Raw genomic sequence first — 16,535 nt, 5'->3', positions numbered from 1 at the left:
AAATAAAAGTTTGTCTTTCAACGTAACATTATCATCAAAATAACAGCAGTAAAGGAAAGGAGGCGGGGTGGTGGGAGGGAATTAATACTATCAATGATAATAGTTGTATAAGTGATTTATAATAATAAGTAATTTCTATATTATCTATTTCAATAGAGTACCAAAAAAAAAAAAGATGAAATAAAAATAATACAGAATAAAAGAAATCATGAATGTTGCCCTCATTTCTTACGTTATTTTAAAATGTAAATTTAAAAAAAAAAATTACAACCAAAAAAAACAAAGAACAATTAAAATAGGTGTGTAAGCATAAATAGAGCTAGTATGGAGGGGGGAGGGGATAGGTTTAACTTTTAAGAGATAAACTAAAAATTATAGATTAACAAAAAGAAAAAAAAATAATAATCTTACTACAAATGAGCTGTATTAGTAGTAGTAGTAGTAGTAGAAAAGAGTGAAACGATTATTTTTGTTTGTTTTGTTTTTTTTAAGAAAGACCCATAAAAATGTCAAAGATTTCTGTTAGATGGCATTAAGTCTAATATCACAAATTATGTCATCCAAATAGGATACAACAGGGCAATAAAGATATACAGCCTTGTTTTGGCAACAAAAAGGATAAATAAACTTAAGAGAAAAAAAGGAAGGTATTTCTTATTGATAAAGAGGATAGTTGCTTACAGATATCATATATATATATATATATATATATATATATACATATACATATATATACACATATACATACATATACAGATACATATAACAGTATACATACATAAACATATCTATATATGCGTGTGTGTATGTATGTGTATATATATATATATATATATTTATATATATATATTAAAAAGACAAGTAGATTTCCTCTTCTTTTTTTTAAATTACAGATTCAATAGTTTTTCTTTCTTTTTTTCATTCACAGATTTCTTTCAAACTAAAATGCTTAATTAAATAACTTATTAATAAAATTTGAAATTTGAGAAAATAAAAAAACAAAAACAAAAAAAAAAAAATTTAATCCAACATATATCCCCATTTCCTTTGTGTGTGTTTTTTTTTTTAAATCATTTTTTTTTTTTTTGTTTGTTTGTTTTCGTCTTCGATAAATGTTGGAAACACATTCATAATATAGGAATCTGTAGGTTTAAACAATTTAAAAATTGGTCCAATTTTACAGTTAAAAAATATAACAAGAACAAAAATTCCCATGGGACAACAAAATCCCATTTTTTTTTTCCATTTCATATAAATTGATCTGTTGATCTTGCCTCATTTTCCTGCTTGTCTGTATTTTATATTATTTTATTTATTTTTTTTTTACAATGTATTAGTCTCTCTTTTTACTTATATCATTATAATTCATATTATATATATATATATTTTCTCTTTATATTCATTATAATTATTTATTATTATTATTATTAATATTATTATTATTATTATTATTATTATTAAGATGATGATAATTATCATCATCTTTATTTACCCAAGCGCTATCATTCTCTCATTTGCTTTTCACAATTTTACTCTGCTGGCTTTGCTGGTGACACCAAAATTTACTATTATCTCCCTTTAGCCACCATCAATAAGATTTTTTTTTTTTAAGTGCTTTTATTTATTTATTTATTATTTTTTTTCCTCGTTAATTATTCTTCTTCATTGAGTGTTAGGTTCCAGGTGCCAGACTAAATGTGCTGTGAATTCCAGCCTGTTGCTCAGTTTTTTCGAGCATTTCTTACAGGAGAATTCATTGAGACCATCTGTGTAATGTAAACTATTGTGAAGCATACTCATAGCCAGATCTTCGAACCAGATACCACAAGACATACAATGATGGTATCTTTTTCCTGGGAATGGCTGTGGGTAAGACTCAGAAGAATGTGGGGAATTTCGTTGCAGTGAAAAGGATGGTGGTATCGAATCTGTGTGTTGTTGCAAGAGAGAGGCAATCGTGCCTCCGTTTGTAGTCGTAGTAGTTGTTGTAGTCGTTTGCAAAGTATGTGCGTATGGAGTTTGCATCAGTGGAGAGCTTGCGGTGAACCGCTCTTCAGACAAAGAAGAGTTCTCCTCTCCACGTTCACCCAAATCGTCGTTTCTTTCCTCTCCTGAGTAGTTAGGCGTCATATACATGCCTACGCCATTGTTGATTGGCTCTGTTTTGATGTATGTTAGGTTGTGGTTTGTCACAGGAGTGGATTCAGTGGGCGTGTAACAGGAGGACAGGGTGGTGTTGACGTCTGGTTTCGTGCTTAAGTTCAGTGCATTGTTTTCATAATCGTCGCACATTCTCTGATCCAGGAATCTGTCTGGATTGTCAAGCCTTATCATACAATGAGGAGGCTGTTCGTTGGAGGCTGGCCGGCTTTCATCTGGAAGGATGCGTACAGGTGTTAGTCTGTTGCTGCCTGTTGCACTCATACCAAAACAGGCAATGGAAAGAGCATTTACATTCTCATCGTTATTATGATCCATCTTAAATTCTTGCTCAATATCATCGCTTACGAGTGTTGTCGTACTGACAGCATTCTGGTGCATTGTATCCTGGCTGTTGTTGTTGCTGTTATTGCTGTTGCTGTTGATGTTGCCAACACCACCGCCACCACCACCACCGACTCCACCGTTACCGCCACCACCGCCGTGGTGAACTCTCTTGTGTCTAGCTAAGTGGTCCTCCTCCCGAAATGTCTCTCCGCATAAATCGCACATGTGCAAGGTTTCGATACCATGGCCTTGAAGGTGGGTGTAGAGTGTGGCTGGTTTGCTGAAGCGTAGCCCACACAGTCGGCACTGATTGCGCTGCCGTTGGGGTTGATGCACCTTCATGTGCTGCTTAACATGGTCGGAACGCGTAAAACGTCGCTCACACAGGCTGCAGGCATACGGTCTCTCACCGCTGTGTACGCGAACGTGACGCCGCAGCTTGGAGGGCGTGCGATACGACTTGCCGCACACGAAGCAGCTGTGCGGTGGATTTCCCCGATTGTGTGTTTCAATGTGAGCATCCATATCATCCGTAGATTCAAACTGCTGGCCACAGTTGCGACACATGTATTTTGTGACCACTTGTACGGTGTACTTAGAGCTTGTAGGTGCAATTTTGGAGGCTGTATTCATTCTGTATCACAGTTAGATGTTTATCACAGTCAATGCCTGCAAATAGAAAAGAAAAAAAAAATGAAAATATTAAAGCATTCATAGCAACGAAATTGTAAATTACATCATAATAACAGAATTTCTTAACTATTTTTAAGAACTAACAATAATTTTTCATACTCATTCCATCTTTAGAAATGCAACATTTTCCTAGATATTTACATCTATACTGCTTTGGCTGGGTGCATATCTTATTGTAACAAGTGTCATGATCTGGAAAGTGTTCACTGTACCAGATTGTATTTGAAATGAAATTTTTTCTTCCTAAACTTAGAATAATGACACTCTTTCTTATCCACAAGGCTACTAAGTTATGGGGAGGTAAACACACCAACACTGGTTGTCAAATGCTGGTGGTGGTGGTGGTGGATAAAGACCCTCCCACTATATATATATATACTTTTTCCTTGCTTCAGATTTTTCTTCTTTCCAACAAAGAGCTGAGCCATGCTCAAAACATCACCCCGCCCACTTCTTTTCATGTTAAATTGAGCGTCAATCTAATACATTCCCTATGTATGTCTTTTGACTCATGTTTTTATTTTTATTTTCAATTTGCCTATATGTGTGTTTGTGTGTGTGTGTGTGTGCTTGTGCGCATGCGTGAGTACATGACAGGCTTTTCTCCGTTTCCATCAATCAAAACCACTCACAAGGCTTTGGTTGGCCTGAGGCTATAACAGAAAACACTTGCCCAAGTTGCCACACAAAGGGACTGATCCTGGAACCATGTGCTTGAAAAGAAAACTTCCTACAACACAGCCACCCTTCTGCCTATCTTATATATGTATATATTTACTCTGAAGTCAATAGCTGTGTAAACCATACAATACAGGCGAAAATGAAGTATATTAAAATCAGCAAAACCTTGTCTAACTGACATATGATTCCAATGCAAAATAAAAAAAAAAAAAGGTATTAGTAATAGATCCTATGTATTTCAATCAGTTGATCATTGTGTTGTGTAGCTTTCGACATGCCTCTCCAATGGGAACAAGAGGAGTTTAGAGGTTAAAGACAATTACATGCAGTTGGTATGTGTGGTGGCGTTGACAAAATGTAGTAAAGATATAACGGAAGAGATAACAGAGGAATGTGTGTATGTGTATGTGTGTGTGTGTGTATATATATATATATATATATATATATATAAAATCATCGTTTGACGTCCGCCTTCAATGCTAGAATGGGTTGGACGGTTTGATAGGAGCTGGCCCGGCAGGAACCTGCACCAGACTTCTGTGTCTGTTTTGGCAAGGTTTTTATGGTTGGCTGCCATTCCTAACACCAACCACCCAGCAGAGTGGACATATATGTGTATCTATCTATCTATATATATATATATATAAATACATACATATATTACACAAAAAATTCTTATATATATATATATATATATATATATATACGCGCACACACAGACATGCACAAGGGGTAAATAGCTGCAGTTTATGGTCAAATATAGGTTGAAGTGTAAACTTATACAGGAGTAGAAACACTAGATTTAGGAGATGTAATATCAGATTGAGACAGACAGGGGATATGTATAGGTAGATCAAGGCAGATAGCAAATACTAAGGTTATGTGTGTGTGCGTGCATGTGTGTGTATGTGTATAATCTTTATTCTTCAGCTTGTTTTAGTCATTGGACTGTGGGCATGTTGGGGGGGGGGTACTGCCTTGAAGGGTCTTAATTGAACAAATCAACCCCAGTACTTCTTTGTTAATAACAAAAAGGTACAATCCATTCGATGGACATTCTGCGCAATCTTCATCCAAGTAACTTCTATAACTACATAGGGGTTCACTTCAGGTAGGAGAAAATAACTCTTGCTCAAGATGCCATAGAGCAAGATTGAAACAGGAACATTGCATTTCTGATGTAAACCTTTTAATAGTTCGAGTATGCCGTGTGTGTGTGTATGTATGTATGTATCTATCTATCTATGTGTCTGTCTATCTGTCTACTAATCTATCTATCTATATACCTACCTACCTATCTACCTACCTGTCCATCTATCTATCTATCTACCTATCTATCTGTCTGTCTACCTGTCTATCTATCTATCTATCTGTCTGTCTGTCTACCTGTCTATCTATCTATCTATCTATCTATCTATCTATCTGTCTGTCTACCTGTCTATCTATCTATCTATCTATCTATCTGTCTGTCTATCTATCTATCTATCTATCTATCATCTATCTAAATATATAAATTTATTCACACACACATACACAAACCTATACATATTCAGATACACATATATATATACACACATACATCAACTTCTAAATTTGCTTATGGATTATGTGTATGCATGTGTGCATGAAAACACAGTGAATGGGTTGCTTATGAGTTCGAACATGCCACTGGCATTTTGAACCGGTAATAACATTGCATTTACACTAATGTAATTTTTTTATCAATGACATCATGCCATTGCATTAATGATGATTTAGCTGCTCTTTCTAGCAGTTTGACTACATACAATTTATGGGAGCTGGAGATAGTTGAAACACACAGACACAGATGCACAAACACTCACATGCCCTATCTTTAGTCCCCATGAAGTAGCCTATATGAAGTCATTTAAACTGCTAGAAATAGCAACCAAATCCTCATAAAATTACACCATGCTATCTTAAATCTTAAAGAAAATAGCAAAAAAAAAATGTGAAGAGAAGGTAAATGCTTGCTTCCCAAACATATGGTTTCAGGTTCAATTCCACAGAGTGGCATTTTTGGACAGAAGACTGCTGCTATAGTTATGGATTGCCCAATATTTTTTGTGAATGAAACTCAATAGGGGGAAATGTATGGAAACCTGTTGGGTAAAGCTTCATTGCTCTCACACTTGTGATACTGATTCTCTTGGAGTGTAAGGTTAAGGTAAGATTTGTCTGTGAAATACTCAGATATATGTATGTAAATTCAGGAAGAGGTAACGAAGTTGGTTAAACAGAGATCCACTATATATATATATATTTATATATCTGCATGTGTGTGTGTGTGTGCACACACATATCAAGAAAGAGAGAAGGAATGGCTACACAAACACACATATGTATATGTGTTTGTATATATACACACATATGCATATATATCTATATACACTCACATATATGTATACATACACATATACACACACATATATACATATACATAAAGATGTACATATATATACATACATATTTATATATACACACACATGCATACATACATACATACACATCCATATACATCCACATACATATATACATATGCATATATATATATATATATCTATATATATATATATCTATATATATATATATATATCTGTATATATATATATATATATATATATATCCATATATATATATATATATAAGGATGCAGAGAGAGCGAGAGAATGTGTGTGTGTGATGGCACAAGTAGGACGCTCTGCAGATGGTGATGGCTTATGCGTGTATATATATCGCAGTAAGCGACATTCTTGAAATAGCACGTCTAAACACAATTTTACAGAAAGAGAGAGAAAAAAAAAGAAAAAATTCAAAATTTCAAAACATAAAAAAGAAAGAAAGAAAAAAACAAACAAAATAAACCATCATGTGAAATATTCCGAATTGAAATGAATAGAAATTCCTTACAGAAAAATTATTAAAACGAGAACTAATCTTTACAGTAAGAGTATGTTGGAGTGGGTTGAATAATAATGATAATAATAATAATAATGATAATAATAATAATGATGATGATGATGATAAGAACAATAATAATAATAATGAAGATATGTGATCTGATGTAAGTACTGTTACACAAAGTTCATTTTTAATTATTACAAGAGAACGATAATGTATGAAAAAAATCAAAAACAAAAATTATTATTATTATTATCTTTTTTCGCGAAAAAAATATCTAGCGATAGTGGAAACGAACAAAAACAGAAAGAAAATGAACGAGGACAACTAAAAAGAAACCAAAAAAAAAAAAAATCAAGAAAAAAACTCCAAATATTTCAAGCATTTAATATCATGTGGTTTACAGAGAGAAAGGGAGGGAGGAGAGAGAAAAAGTTTAAAAGAAAAAAAAAAAGAAAAGAAAGATCAACAACAACAACAACAAAGAAAAAAACCCAGTTCAGATCTGGGTGTGTATAAAATATTGTGGAATTTTACGAGGTAACTTGCATGTTGTGTTTGATACAAAGCTGTTCAAAAGTCAATAAAGATCCGAAACGAATGTGTGCCAATGCATGTCTTTTACAGTGATCAATTAAACATGTCCTCAATTCACACAGACAACACACTTTATGTGTGTGTGTGTGTGTGTGAGAGGACAAGAACATGTGTGGGTGTGCAAGCGTTTATGTGTCTATGCTAGTTATAAATTTTCTATTAATATAGGAAAAAAACACGTGTGCAGCACAAGCAGACATATTTGCAATCAGCATGGGAAATATTGAGTGAAGGTATATATATAGTGTACATGTATGTATAAAATACATGCACATATGAAGATCACACATACATAAGTGTGTGTACACAAATACATGCATTTTAGCACACATGCACACACCTTTACACATATATATTTGTGATCCTTATATGTACATTTCTGTGTGCGTAACAGGTGTGTGTATGTGTACACACACACACACACATATACAAAATAAATTCAAATATATACATACTATAAACACACACACACACACACAAACACAAGAGGGTGCTGGAAAATTCCTAGCTTTAAGAGTATTGTGAAAGGCCTGGCTGGAGGCTGGCCTAATCTTCCAAGTTCTTTTACAGGGCTTAGAGAAACTGAAGGGCTGCTGCAATAAGTGTGTGAATCTGAGAGGGAAATATGTTGAATAAAATCATAATTAACTGATCCTCCTGTATTATTTCCTTTTACCCAAAGCCAGGAACCTTTCAGCACACCCTCGTACACACACCCACATATATATTTATATATACATAAGGTGGGTGCCAGAAAGTTCCTGACTTTGGGTAAATAAAATACATGTGTACAGCCATACACATGTATATTTGTGATCCCTGTATGAACATGTTTCTCATTTCTTTATTGTCCACAAGGGGCTAAACATAGAGGGGGACAAACAAGGACAGACAAACAGACTAAGTCGATTACATCAACCCCAGTGCGTAGCAGGTACTTAATTTATCGACGCCGAAAGGATGAAAGGCAAAGTCGACCTTAGTGGAATTTGAACTCAGAATGTAGCGGCAGACGAAATACTGCTAAGCATTTCGCCCGGCGTGCTAATGTTTCAGCCAACTCGCTGCCTGATGAACAGGTTTCTCTGTGCATAACAGGTGTGTGTGTGTGTGCATGCAAATGCACACACACACATATATACCAACATAGAAAATATACATAAATATAAATCATATTTATTAATATAATATTATATTCTTTTCTTTTATGCTTTTACTTGTTTCAGTCATTTGACTGAAGACATGCTGGAGCACTGCTTAGAAGGCATTTAGTCCAACAAATCAGCCCCAGGACTTATTTTTTAAGCTGAGTTCTTATTCCACCGGTCACTTTTGTCGAACTGCTATGCTATATGTATGTAAACACGCCAACACCAGTTGTCAAGCAGTGATGGGTGACAAACACAGACTCAAACACACACACACACATATATATATATATATATGCCTCGGTCCGTTGCCAGCCTCGCCTGGCCCCCGTGCCGGTGACACGTAAAAGTACCATCCGTTTCGTGGCCGTTTGCCAGCTCTGTCTGGCCCCTGTGTTGGTGGCACGTAAAAGCACCATCCGTTCGTGTCCGTTGCCAGCCTCGCCTGGCCCCGTGCCGGTGACACGTAAAAGCACCATCCGTTCGTGGCCGTTTGCCAGCTCTGTCTGGCACCTGTGCGGGTGGCACGTAAAAAGCACCCACTACACTCACGGAGTGGTTGGCGTTAGGAAGGGCATCCAGCCGTAGAAACACTGCCAGATTTGACTGGGCCTGATGAAGCCTTCCAGCTTCACAGACCCCAGTTGAACCGTCCAACCCATGCTAGCATGGAGAACGGACGCTAAAAGATGATGATGATGATGATGATGATATATATATATACACACACAATGGGCTTCTTTCAGTTTCAGTCTACCAAATCCATTCACAAGGTTTTTGTCGGCCAGAGGCTATAGTAAAAGACACTTGTCCAAGTTGTCCCGCAGTGGGACTGAACCTGGAACCATGTGGTTGGGAAGCAAGCTTCTTACTACATAGCCATGTACTTTTGTGATCATAAGTAATAGCAGGAAATATGTCATACATACAAGAATTCTTATTTAACTTTTATAAAATTTCTTTGTATTTACACAAAATGTTGAGATGAATACTAATTTTCCAAAGCAAAAGATTTTCATTACCTTAAATACTAATATATATATATATATATATATATATATATATGTATATGTGTATGTGTATGTAAGAGAGAGATAGAGTGATTGTACAGAGACATGCATATCTGCAAATGTATACGTGTGTATTTATTTAAATGCATTTGTGTATGCATGTATGTTTATATACTTTTGTGTGCATGTGTGTCTATAATTACACGGACTTACATTCATATAATATTCCTGAGTATGTCTTAATTTGTTCTTATTTTACCAAATAGGAAACATATTTCTGTTTACATTCGATACAAACATAGTTTTTTTTTATCAATGTCAATCCACGTTTATAAAGCCTGCTATTGTTTTACATGTCAAACTGATTAAATAACTTTTCAACTTATAATTCTCATTTTTAGTACACCATTTTCCTTGTTTTTCAAATAAATTTTCAAGTATCATATGCTTTAATTCCTTCAGTGATATATTATTTATTGTCTCTCTACCCATCAGCTTCTCTCCTACTCTTCCTCTACCTCCTCTGAGGTGGCAATAGGAAGGCTATCAAGGCTATGCCTGTCCCAACACCACTCCAATAGACCTGTTTGCACTGACACACAGTTGTGCATGCACACATATGCATATATGGTAAGGAGGATGAAGCGAGGAAGAAATGGCCTCCAATCAACACAGTATCAACAAAAAGGACAAAGTAACAAATAACAAGAATATCAATAAAATAAAATAGTAAAACAGTGTGCTAAATTCTATCTAATTTTGGCACAATTTTGAGAGAAGTCTAAACAAGTGGAGATGAATGGCTTAGTGATTAGGGTGATGAACTCATGATTATAAGATTGTGGTTTTGATTCCCAGGCTGGGTGACACATTGTGTTCCTGAGTAAAACACTTCATTTTACATTGCTCCAATCCACTCAGCTGGCAAAAATGAGTCATTCGGAGACAGACTGGCGTCCTGTCCAGGTGGGGAATATACATGCCATGAAACTAGGAAAACCGGTCCTTCTGAGTCCGTATGACTCAAAAAGGTACCTTTTGTTTACCAATACTCGACTGGTACTTATTTTATCGACTCTGAAAAGATGGAAGGCAAAGATGAACTTGGCAGCATTTGAATTCAGAATGTAAAGAGTGACCAGGAAATGTTGCCAACTCTTTTGTCTGGCTCACTGCCTAATATAATACCAATAATAGTAATACTGCTTTCAAGTTTTGGTATAAGGGCAGGAATTTCAGGGCAAGTGGTAAATCAATTACATTGACCCCAGTGCTTAACTGGTACTTATTATATTGAACCTGAAAGGATGAAAGGTAAAGTCAACCTCTGTGGAATTTGGACTTAGAACATAAAAACGGATGAATGCCACTAATAAATATACCTACAAACCTGTAACAATGACAGTAAAAGTAACACCATGAAAAGCCCAACCACAGGAAGTCAAAGGTGAAAGTTTAGAAAAAAATGAAAGAAAATGACTACTGACAACATTATGGTACTTAAACCGGAACAAATACTATTTGATAGAGATGGCAAAGGTTAGGTTCAAAAGAGCTCCAAGACAAAGACGGAGTTCAGCTATCGGTTACATATTACCATGCACACACTCATGTACTCAAACAAAAATAGGCCCAAATGCAAATACACTTGTACGATTAGTAGCGCACTTGCTGATGTAGAAGTACACGCACATGCCTCTACAACCGTATGCATATACAAACATATAGGCTGTCAGGACATGTAGCTGCACAAGACCTCCCAACGCCATCAAACGCCCACACTAAGACCCTGTGATATTACCTGGTACGTAAAGTCAGTATGCAAAACAGTATGCGTTCAAAATTGATTGCATGAGTCAGAAAAAATTAACAAACGTTCATATAAACTCCATCTCCTGCAACAAGTCATCCACTTTGACTAGGAGCAATCAATGTTATTAGAAGGTGTCTAATGACCATTCGATGTTTTTACTCCAACCTGTAAAACCTTCCAACAGGTGGGTCAGCAATGGTGGCCAAATCACTGCTCATCATTTCCTCCTGACTCCCAGCTTAACTTCTTCCCTCTTGCTCCATCCATAACCAGCAACAGACTTTTTCTGCTGCCTCTCTCATCCTTTCTCTTTCCTCTTCTTATCCCAACATCTACAAGGATTCTCCATACTGACTGGGCAGGGAATCCCCTATAACCACCTTGACTGAAAATAGCTATGCCTGCCATCCATTCTCCCTGCAGTCCCACAGAAGGTTCTGGTACTTAGCATTCAAAGGCTTGATCACACCCTTCTTCCCACAGGACTGTAAGCTTAATGAGATTCTTTCTGTTGCCTTTTCAGGCCACACAGCTATGCCTGGCCTATATGGCCGGGTGGACTATGATACCAAGGGGAGACGTTATAATAAAATAATAATCTAGAAGTTATAATAAACCAAATAAAACTAGAACATCATCATCATCTTTGTTTATTTCTTATCTACTCACACTCACACACACACACACACACATACACATACACACACAGAGTGATGATTAAGATGTTTGCTTTGTGATCTTGTGATTTTGGGGTTATGCTTTTTGCATGGCACCTTGAGCAAGTGGTTTTTGTCTTTTGTCTGGGGTTGACCTGCGCTTTCAGGGAGCAACTACATGGAGAAGCCAAACATATTTGTGTATGCCACAGAGTGTGTGTGTGCACCCATGAACATGTACAGTGAAGGCATTGTCTATGGGACTTAGACAATACCTGACAACTCAACAGTTTGATGTCAATGTGTGTGTGTGTGTGTATGTGGGTGTGGACAGCATGAAGATAAGATTCAAGACTGACAGCAGACTTTTCAACTACTGGAGGCTATTAGCCAAAATCAAAGTGGAGAGAGGGCACTGTTTGCAGACAACTGTGCACTCAATGCTTGCCACACAGGCTCAGACAGAGCAGAATATGAACTGCTTTCCCATTGCCTGTGAAGACTTCGGCCTCACAATCAGTACTCAGAAGATAGAGGTCATGCACCAACTTGCCCTGCGGAAGCCATATATGGAACCAACTATGGACAGACAGACACACACAGTCCTAACATCAACTGAAAGTCTAACAGTCTGATGTGAGTATATGGTATAAGTGTGTGTATGTGGGTATGTATGTAATATATATATATATATATATTTGTAAGTGAACATGTGTGTGTATACATACATACATACATATATATATATAAAATCATACATGCACACGCACACACACACACACTGAGAAATGTACTTAAATACATGTATACATAAAAGTCTGTGGCATATAGCATGTGTGTGCTTGTGTGTGTGTGTGTATGTGTGTGTGCTTAAGTCTACCTATGCATACGTATGTAGGTCATGGATCCATTTCAAGTCACACAGATCAATGTCTCACAATCAGCCAGCACACAGCTATGCAACCAACTAGCAGAGATATTGATTTGTACTTATTAAACACAAGTTGTTGACCTATACCTGGCAGGTCATTCACAGCACAGGGCTATATGATTAGTCTTACTAGATGAATTAACAAGTGCTACAACGGCAAGACAGTCAACACACCAACAGGTAGAAGTTGGCTGTAGGTAAGACAAACGCATATACAATTATTGTAGATTATTGATTATTAGGGCAAGTAGATGAGTGGCCAATGATAAAATAATATATAGCAAGCTGCTATGCTTTTTATTTGTTTCGGTGATTAGGCTGTGGCCATACTGGGGCACCACCTTGAAGGGTTTTTAGTTGAGTGAATCGAGCCCAGTACTTATTTTCTTTTGAGCCAGGTACTCATTCTATTGGTCACCGTTGCTGAACTGCTAAGTTATGGGGACATAAACACACCAACACTGGTTGTCAAGCAGTGGTGGGGGACAAACACAGATACACACAAACACTCACACATATGATGAGCTTCTTTCAGTTTCTTATTTCTTTACTGTCCACAAGGGGCTACACACAGCGGGGACAAACAAGGACAGACAAATGGATTAAGTTGATTATATTGACTCCAGTGCGTAACTGGTACTTATTTAATCGACCCCGAAAGGATGAAAGGCAAAGTCGACCTCGGCGAAATTTGAACTCAGAACGTAGCGGCTGACGAAATACTGCTGAGCATTTCATCCGGTGTGCTAACGTTTCTGCCAGCTCGCCACTTTTCAGTTTCTGTCTACCAAATCTACTCTTTGCCCTGAGGCTATAGTAGAAGACACTTGCCCAAGGTGACATGCAGTGGGATTGAACATGGAACCATGTGGTAGTGAAGCAAGCTTCTAGCCACACAACTATGCCAGCACCTGCAGTAGTGTCTACTATCACTAGTGTTGTAAATTGGAAATTGATGAAGTCAGTGGAATCCAAGTTGTGAGAATAAGTGTCAGGTTTAAAAATAAATGCTGGGATTGATTCAGTTGGTGCCCCAGCATGGCCTCAGTCTAATGACTAAAACAAGTGAAAAGATAAAAAGATTATGTTCTAAGCTTTATGTAAGGATTATATTTTTTTATACACATAATTATAAAGGGATTTTTATAAATAGGTGTAGGCATGGCTGTGTAGTAAGAAGCTTACTTCCCAACCACATGGTTCCAGGGTTCAATTCCACCACGTGGTACCTTGGGCAAAGTTTTTCTAAAATTGCCTCAGGCTAACCAAACCTGGTGAGTAGATTTGGTAGACAGAAACTGAAAGAAGACTGTCATATATATGTGTGTGTGTGTGTGTGTGGAGGCCCAATGGCCCAGTGGTTAGGGCAGTGGACTCGCAGTCATAGGATTGCAGTTTCAATTCCCAGAGCGGGTGTTGGGAGTGTTTATTGAGCGAAAACAGTGTGCTGCCATCTATTAGTGAACAATCACCTATGGTATGTTTACATCGAATGTGGATACAATAAATTGCTTATAATTACTGCTAATAACAAAGTTATACATGTAAGTGGAGAAATTAAAACATTATTTTAGTGGTAATTTATTTTAGAAAAGTATAGCCTAGGCTAGGGTGCATCCTATGCACTCGTGTGCCTTACAGACCATCAAATATGGTATATATATATATATATATGTATGGGTGGGTCTGTGTTTATGCACCAGATTTAAATATTAGATTTAATTTATTGACAGAATAATTAAGAAGCTAGAAGGCACAAATAAAATCCCAGAATTGGCCATCAAGCTTTAGTAGATTAATTGGCCTTTCTGCAAAGTTCATCTAACACATGCCAGCATTGAATATTGGACATAAGATTTTGTTGATATATATATATATATATACACACACACACAAACACATAGATAGGTAGATAGATAGATAGATTAGATAGATATATAGATAGACAGACAGATAGATTAGATAGATATATAGATAGACAGACAGATATATGAATATGTATATATATCCAGAAAGATTTAAACATTAGCAAGAAAAACAAAATGCTGATGCTGTGGAGGAAAGTTGCCTAATGCTATTTGTTCTGCACTGAGCTACAGGCACACCCTTGCCACTCTTGCATTCGTAAAATGCAATGACCCAGAATCAGATGCATGTAACAAATGATGTGATTGCTCATGAATTGTAACATAAAGCATAAACGTTGAACTTACATTACAACAGATGATAGTGATGGTGGTGATGATGAAGATGATGATGATGATGATGATAATGACAATGATTATGATAAATCATAAAAGAAAAAAACAATGGAAGAGGAAATGGCAACTTATTAGTGTAACACATCATAATGAGAGGAGGAATTCATGGACGGAAACATCGTTTAGAGATGAAAATGGTAGACAGAAAACACAAACATTTAACTGAATGCTGAAATCCATTCTCTAATTAACTGATTTTTTTTTTGATTTTTTTTTTCTTCTTCCAGCACTCATGTTGGATTTCAACCAATTCTTTGCCAAACTATCCATGTAAGTTCAATTTGGCAGTCTGCAGTAAAGAGGTGGGAATGAACTAGTCCTGTATGTATTACAAATATCTAGTTGCAGAGACCTTAATGAAAATGATAGAGAAAGAAGAGGAAGAACTTGCTCAACAAGTGTGTATAGCAGAAGTAAAAGAAATGATTATATATGTGTGTGGGTATATGTATGTATATTTTGCTGGACAAAATGCTTTAATCGCATCTATTCAGCTTTTACTTTCCAAGTTCAAATTCCACAGAGATTGACTTTGCCTTTCATCCTTTCGGGGTCAGTAAATTAAGTACCAGTGAAATACTGTGGTCAATGTAATCAACTAGTCCCCCACCACAAAATTTCAGGCCTAGTAGAAAAAATTATTATTATTATTATTATTATTATTATTATTATTATTATTATTAAGGTGACGAGCTGGCAGAATCTTTAGCAAGCCATGCAAAATACTTAGTGGCATTTCCTCTGTCTTAATGTTCAGAGTTCAAATTCCACTGAGATTGATTTTGCCTTTCATCCTTTTGGGGGGGTTAATAAATTAAGTACCAGTTGTTCTAATTGCCTGGCTCCCTGCCCCAAAATTTCAGGCCTTGTTCTATAGTAGAAAGGATTATTGTTGTTGTTGTTATTATAATTATTATTATTATTATTATTTTATTATTATAAGAACAAGACGGGTCACTGTCTTTGCCAGTTGTTGCACAATCAAATGAATGCAACGACTGAAGTGAAAATGTCCCCGTCAGGTCTATTGACTTTATGATGAGTAGTGGGAATTAATGCATTTTATGGTCACACCCATCACACCTACAGCAGATGTTGAATTTAACACAACTGCAAGCTGACAAAACACGTTCCCTCATTACCAGACAGTTGAAACAGCTGTAACAGTAGAGTTGTAACTTATTTCCACCCTATGGCACCTTTGCACATTTAGGCGGATTGGACGTTTTTAAAATTTAAGCGTTTACATCAACAGAACCAGTGCTAGGCCAAGATACAAACCACTCACTTCTTAGTAATTTCTTCAGTATTCCATCTACCCCTTGGCCCCGTACAT

At 36.4% G+C, this 16,535-nt stretch overlaps 1 protein-coding gene across 1 annotated transcript in view; it reads right to left on the bottom strand.

Annotated features, from left to right (window-relative positions):
* Window positions 1-1,066: 1,066 nt before the first annotated feature.
* Window positions 1,067-16,535, bottom strand: part of LOC115215583 (zinc finger protein 836) — a 243,528-nt gene continuing 228,059 nt past the window's right edge. Inside the window, exon 3 of the mRNA XM_029784788.2 lies at window positions 1,067-3,156. Within this exon, the coding sequence (XP_029640648.1) occupies window positions 1,663-3,120 (1,458 nt within the window). The 5' untranslated portion in view covers window positions 3,121-3,156 and the 3' untranslated portion in view covers window positions 1,067-1,662. The remainder of the gene's footprint in view (window positions 3,157-16,535) is intronic.

Source organism: Octopus sinensis, linkage group LG9 (genome assembly GCF_006345805.1).
Source record: "Octopus sinensis linkage group LG9, ASM634580v1, whole genome shotgun sequence".
Lineage (NCBI taxonomy): Eukaryota > Metazoa > Mollusca > Cephalopoda > Octopoda > Octopodidae > Octopus > Octopus sinensis.
The sequence above is the reverse complement of the archived record's forward strand: the minus strand, read 5'-3'. Positions and strand labels throughout refer to the sequence as shown.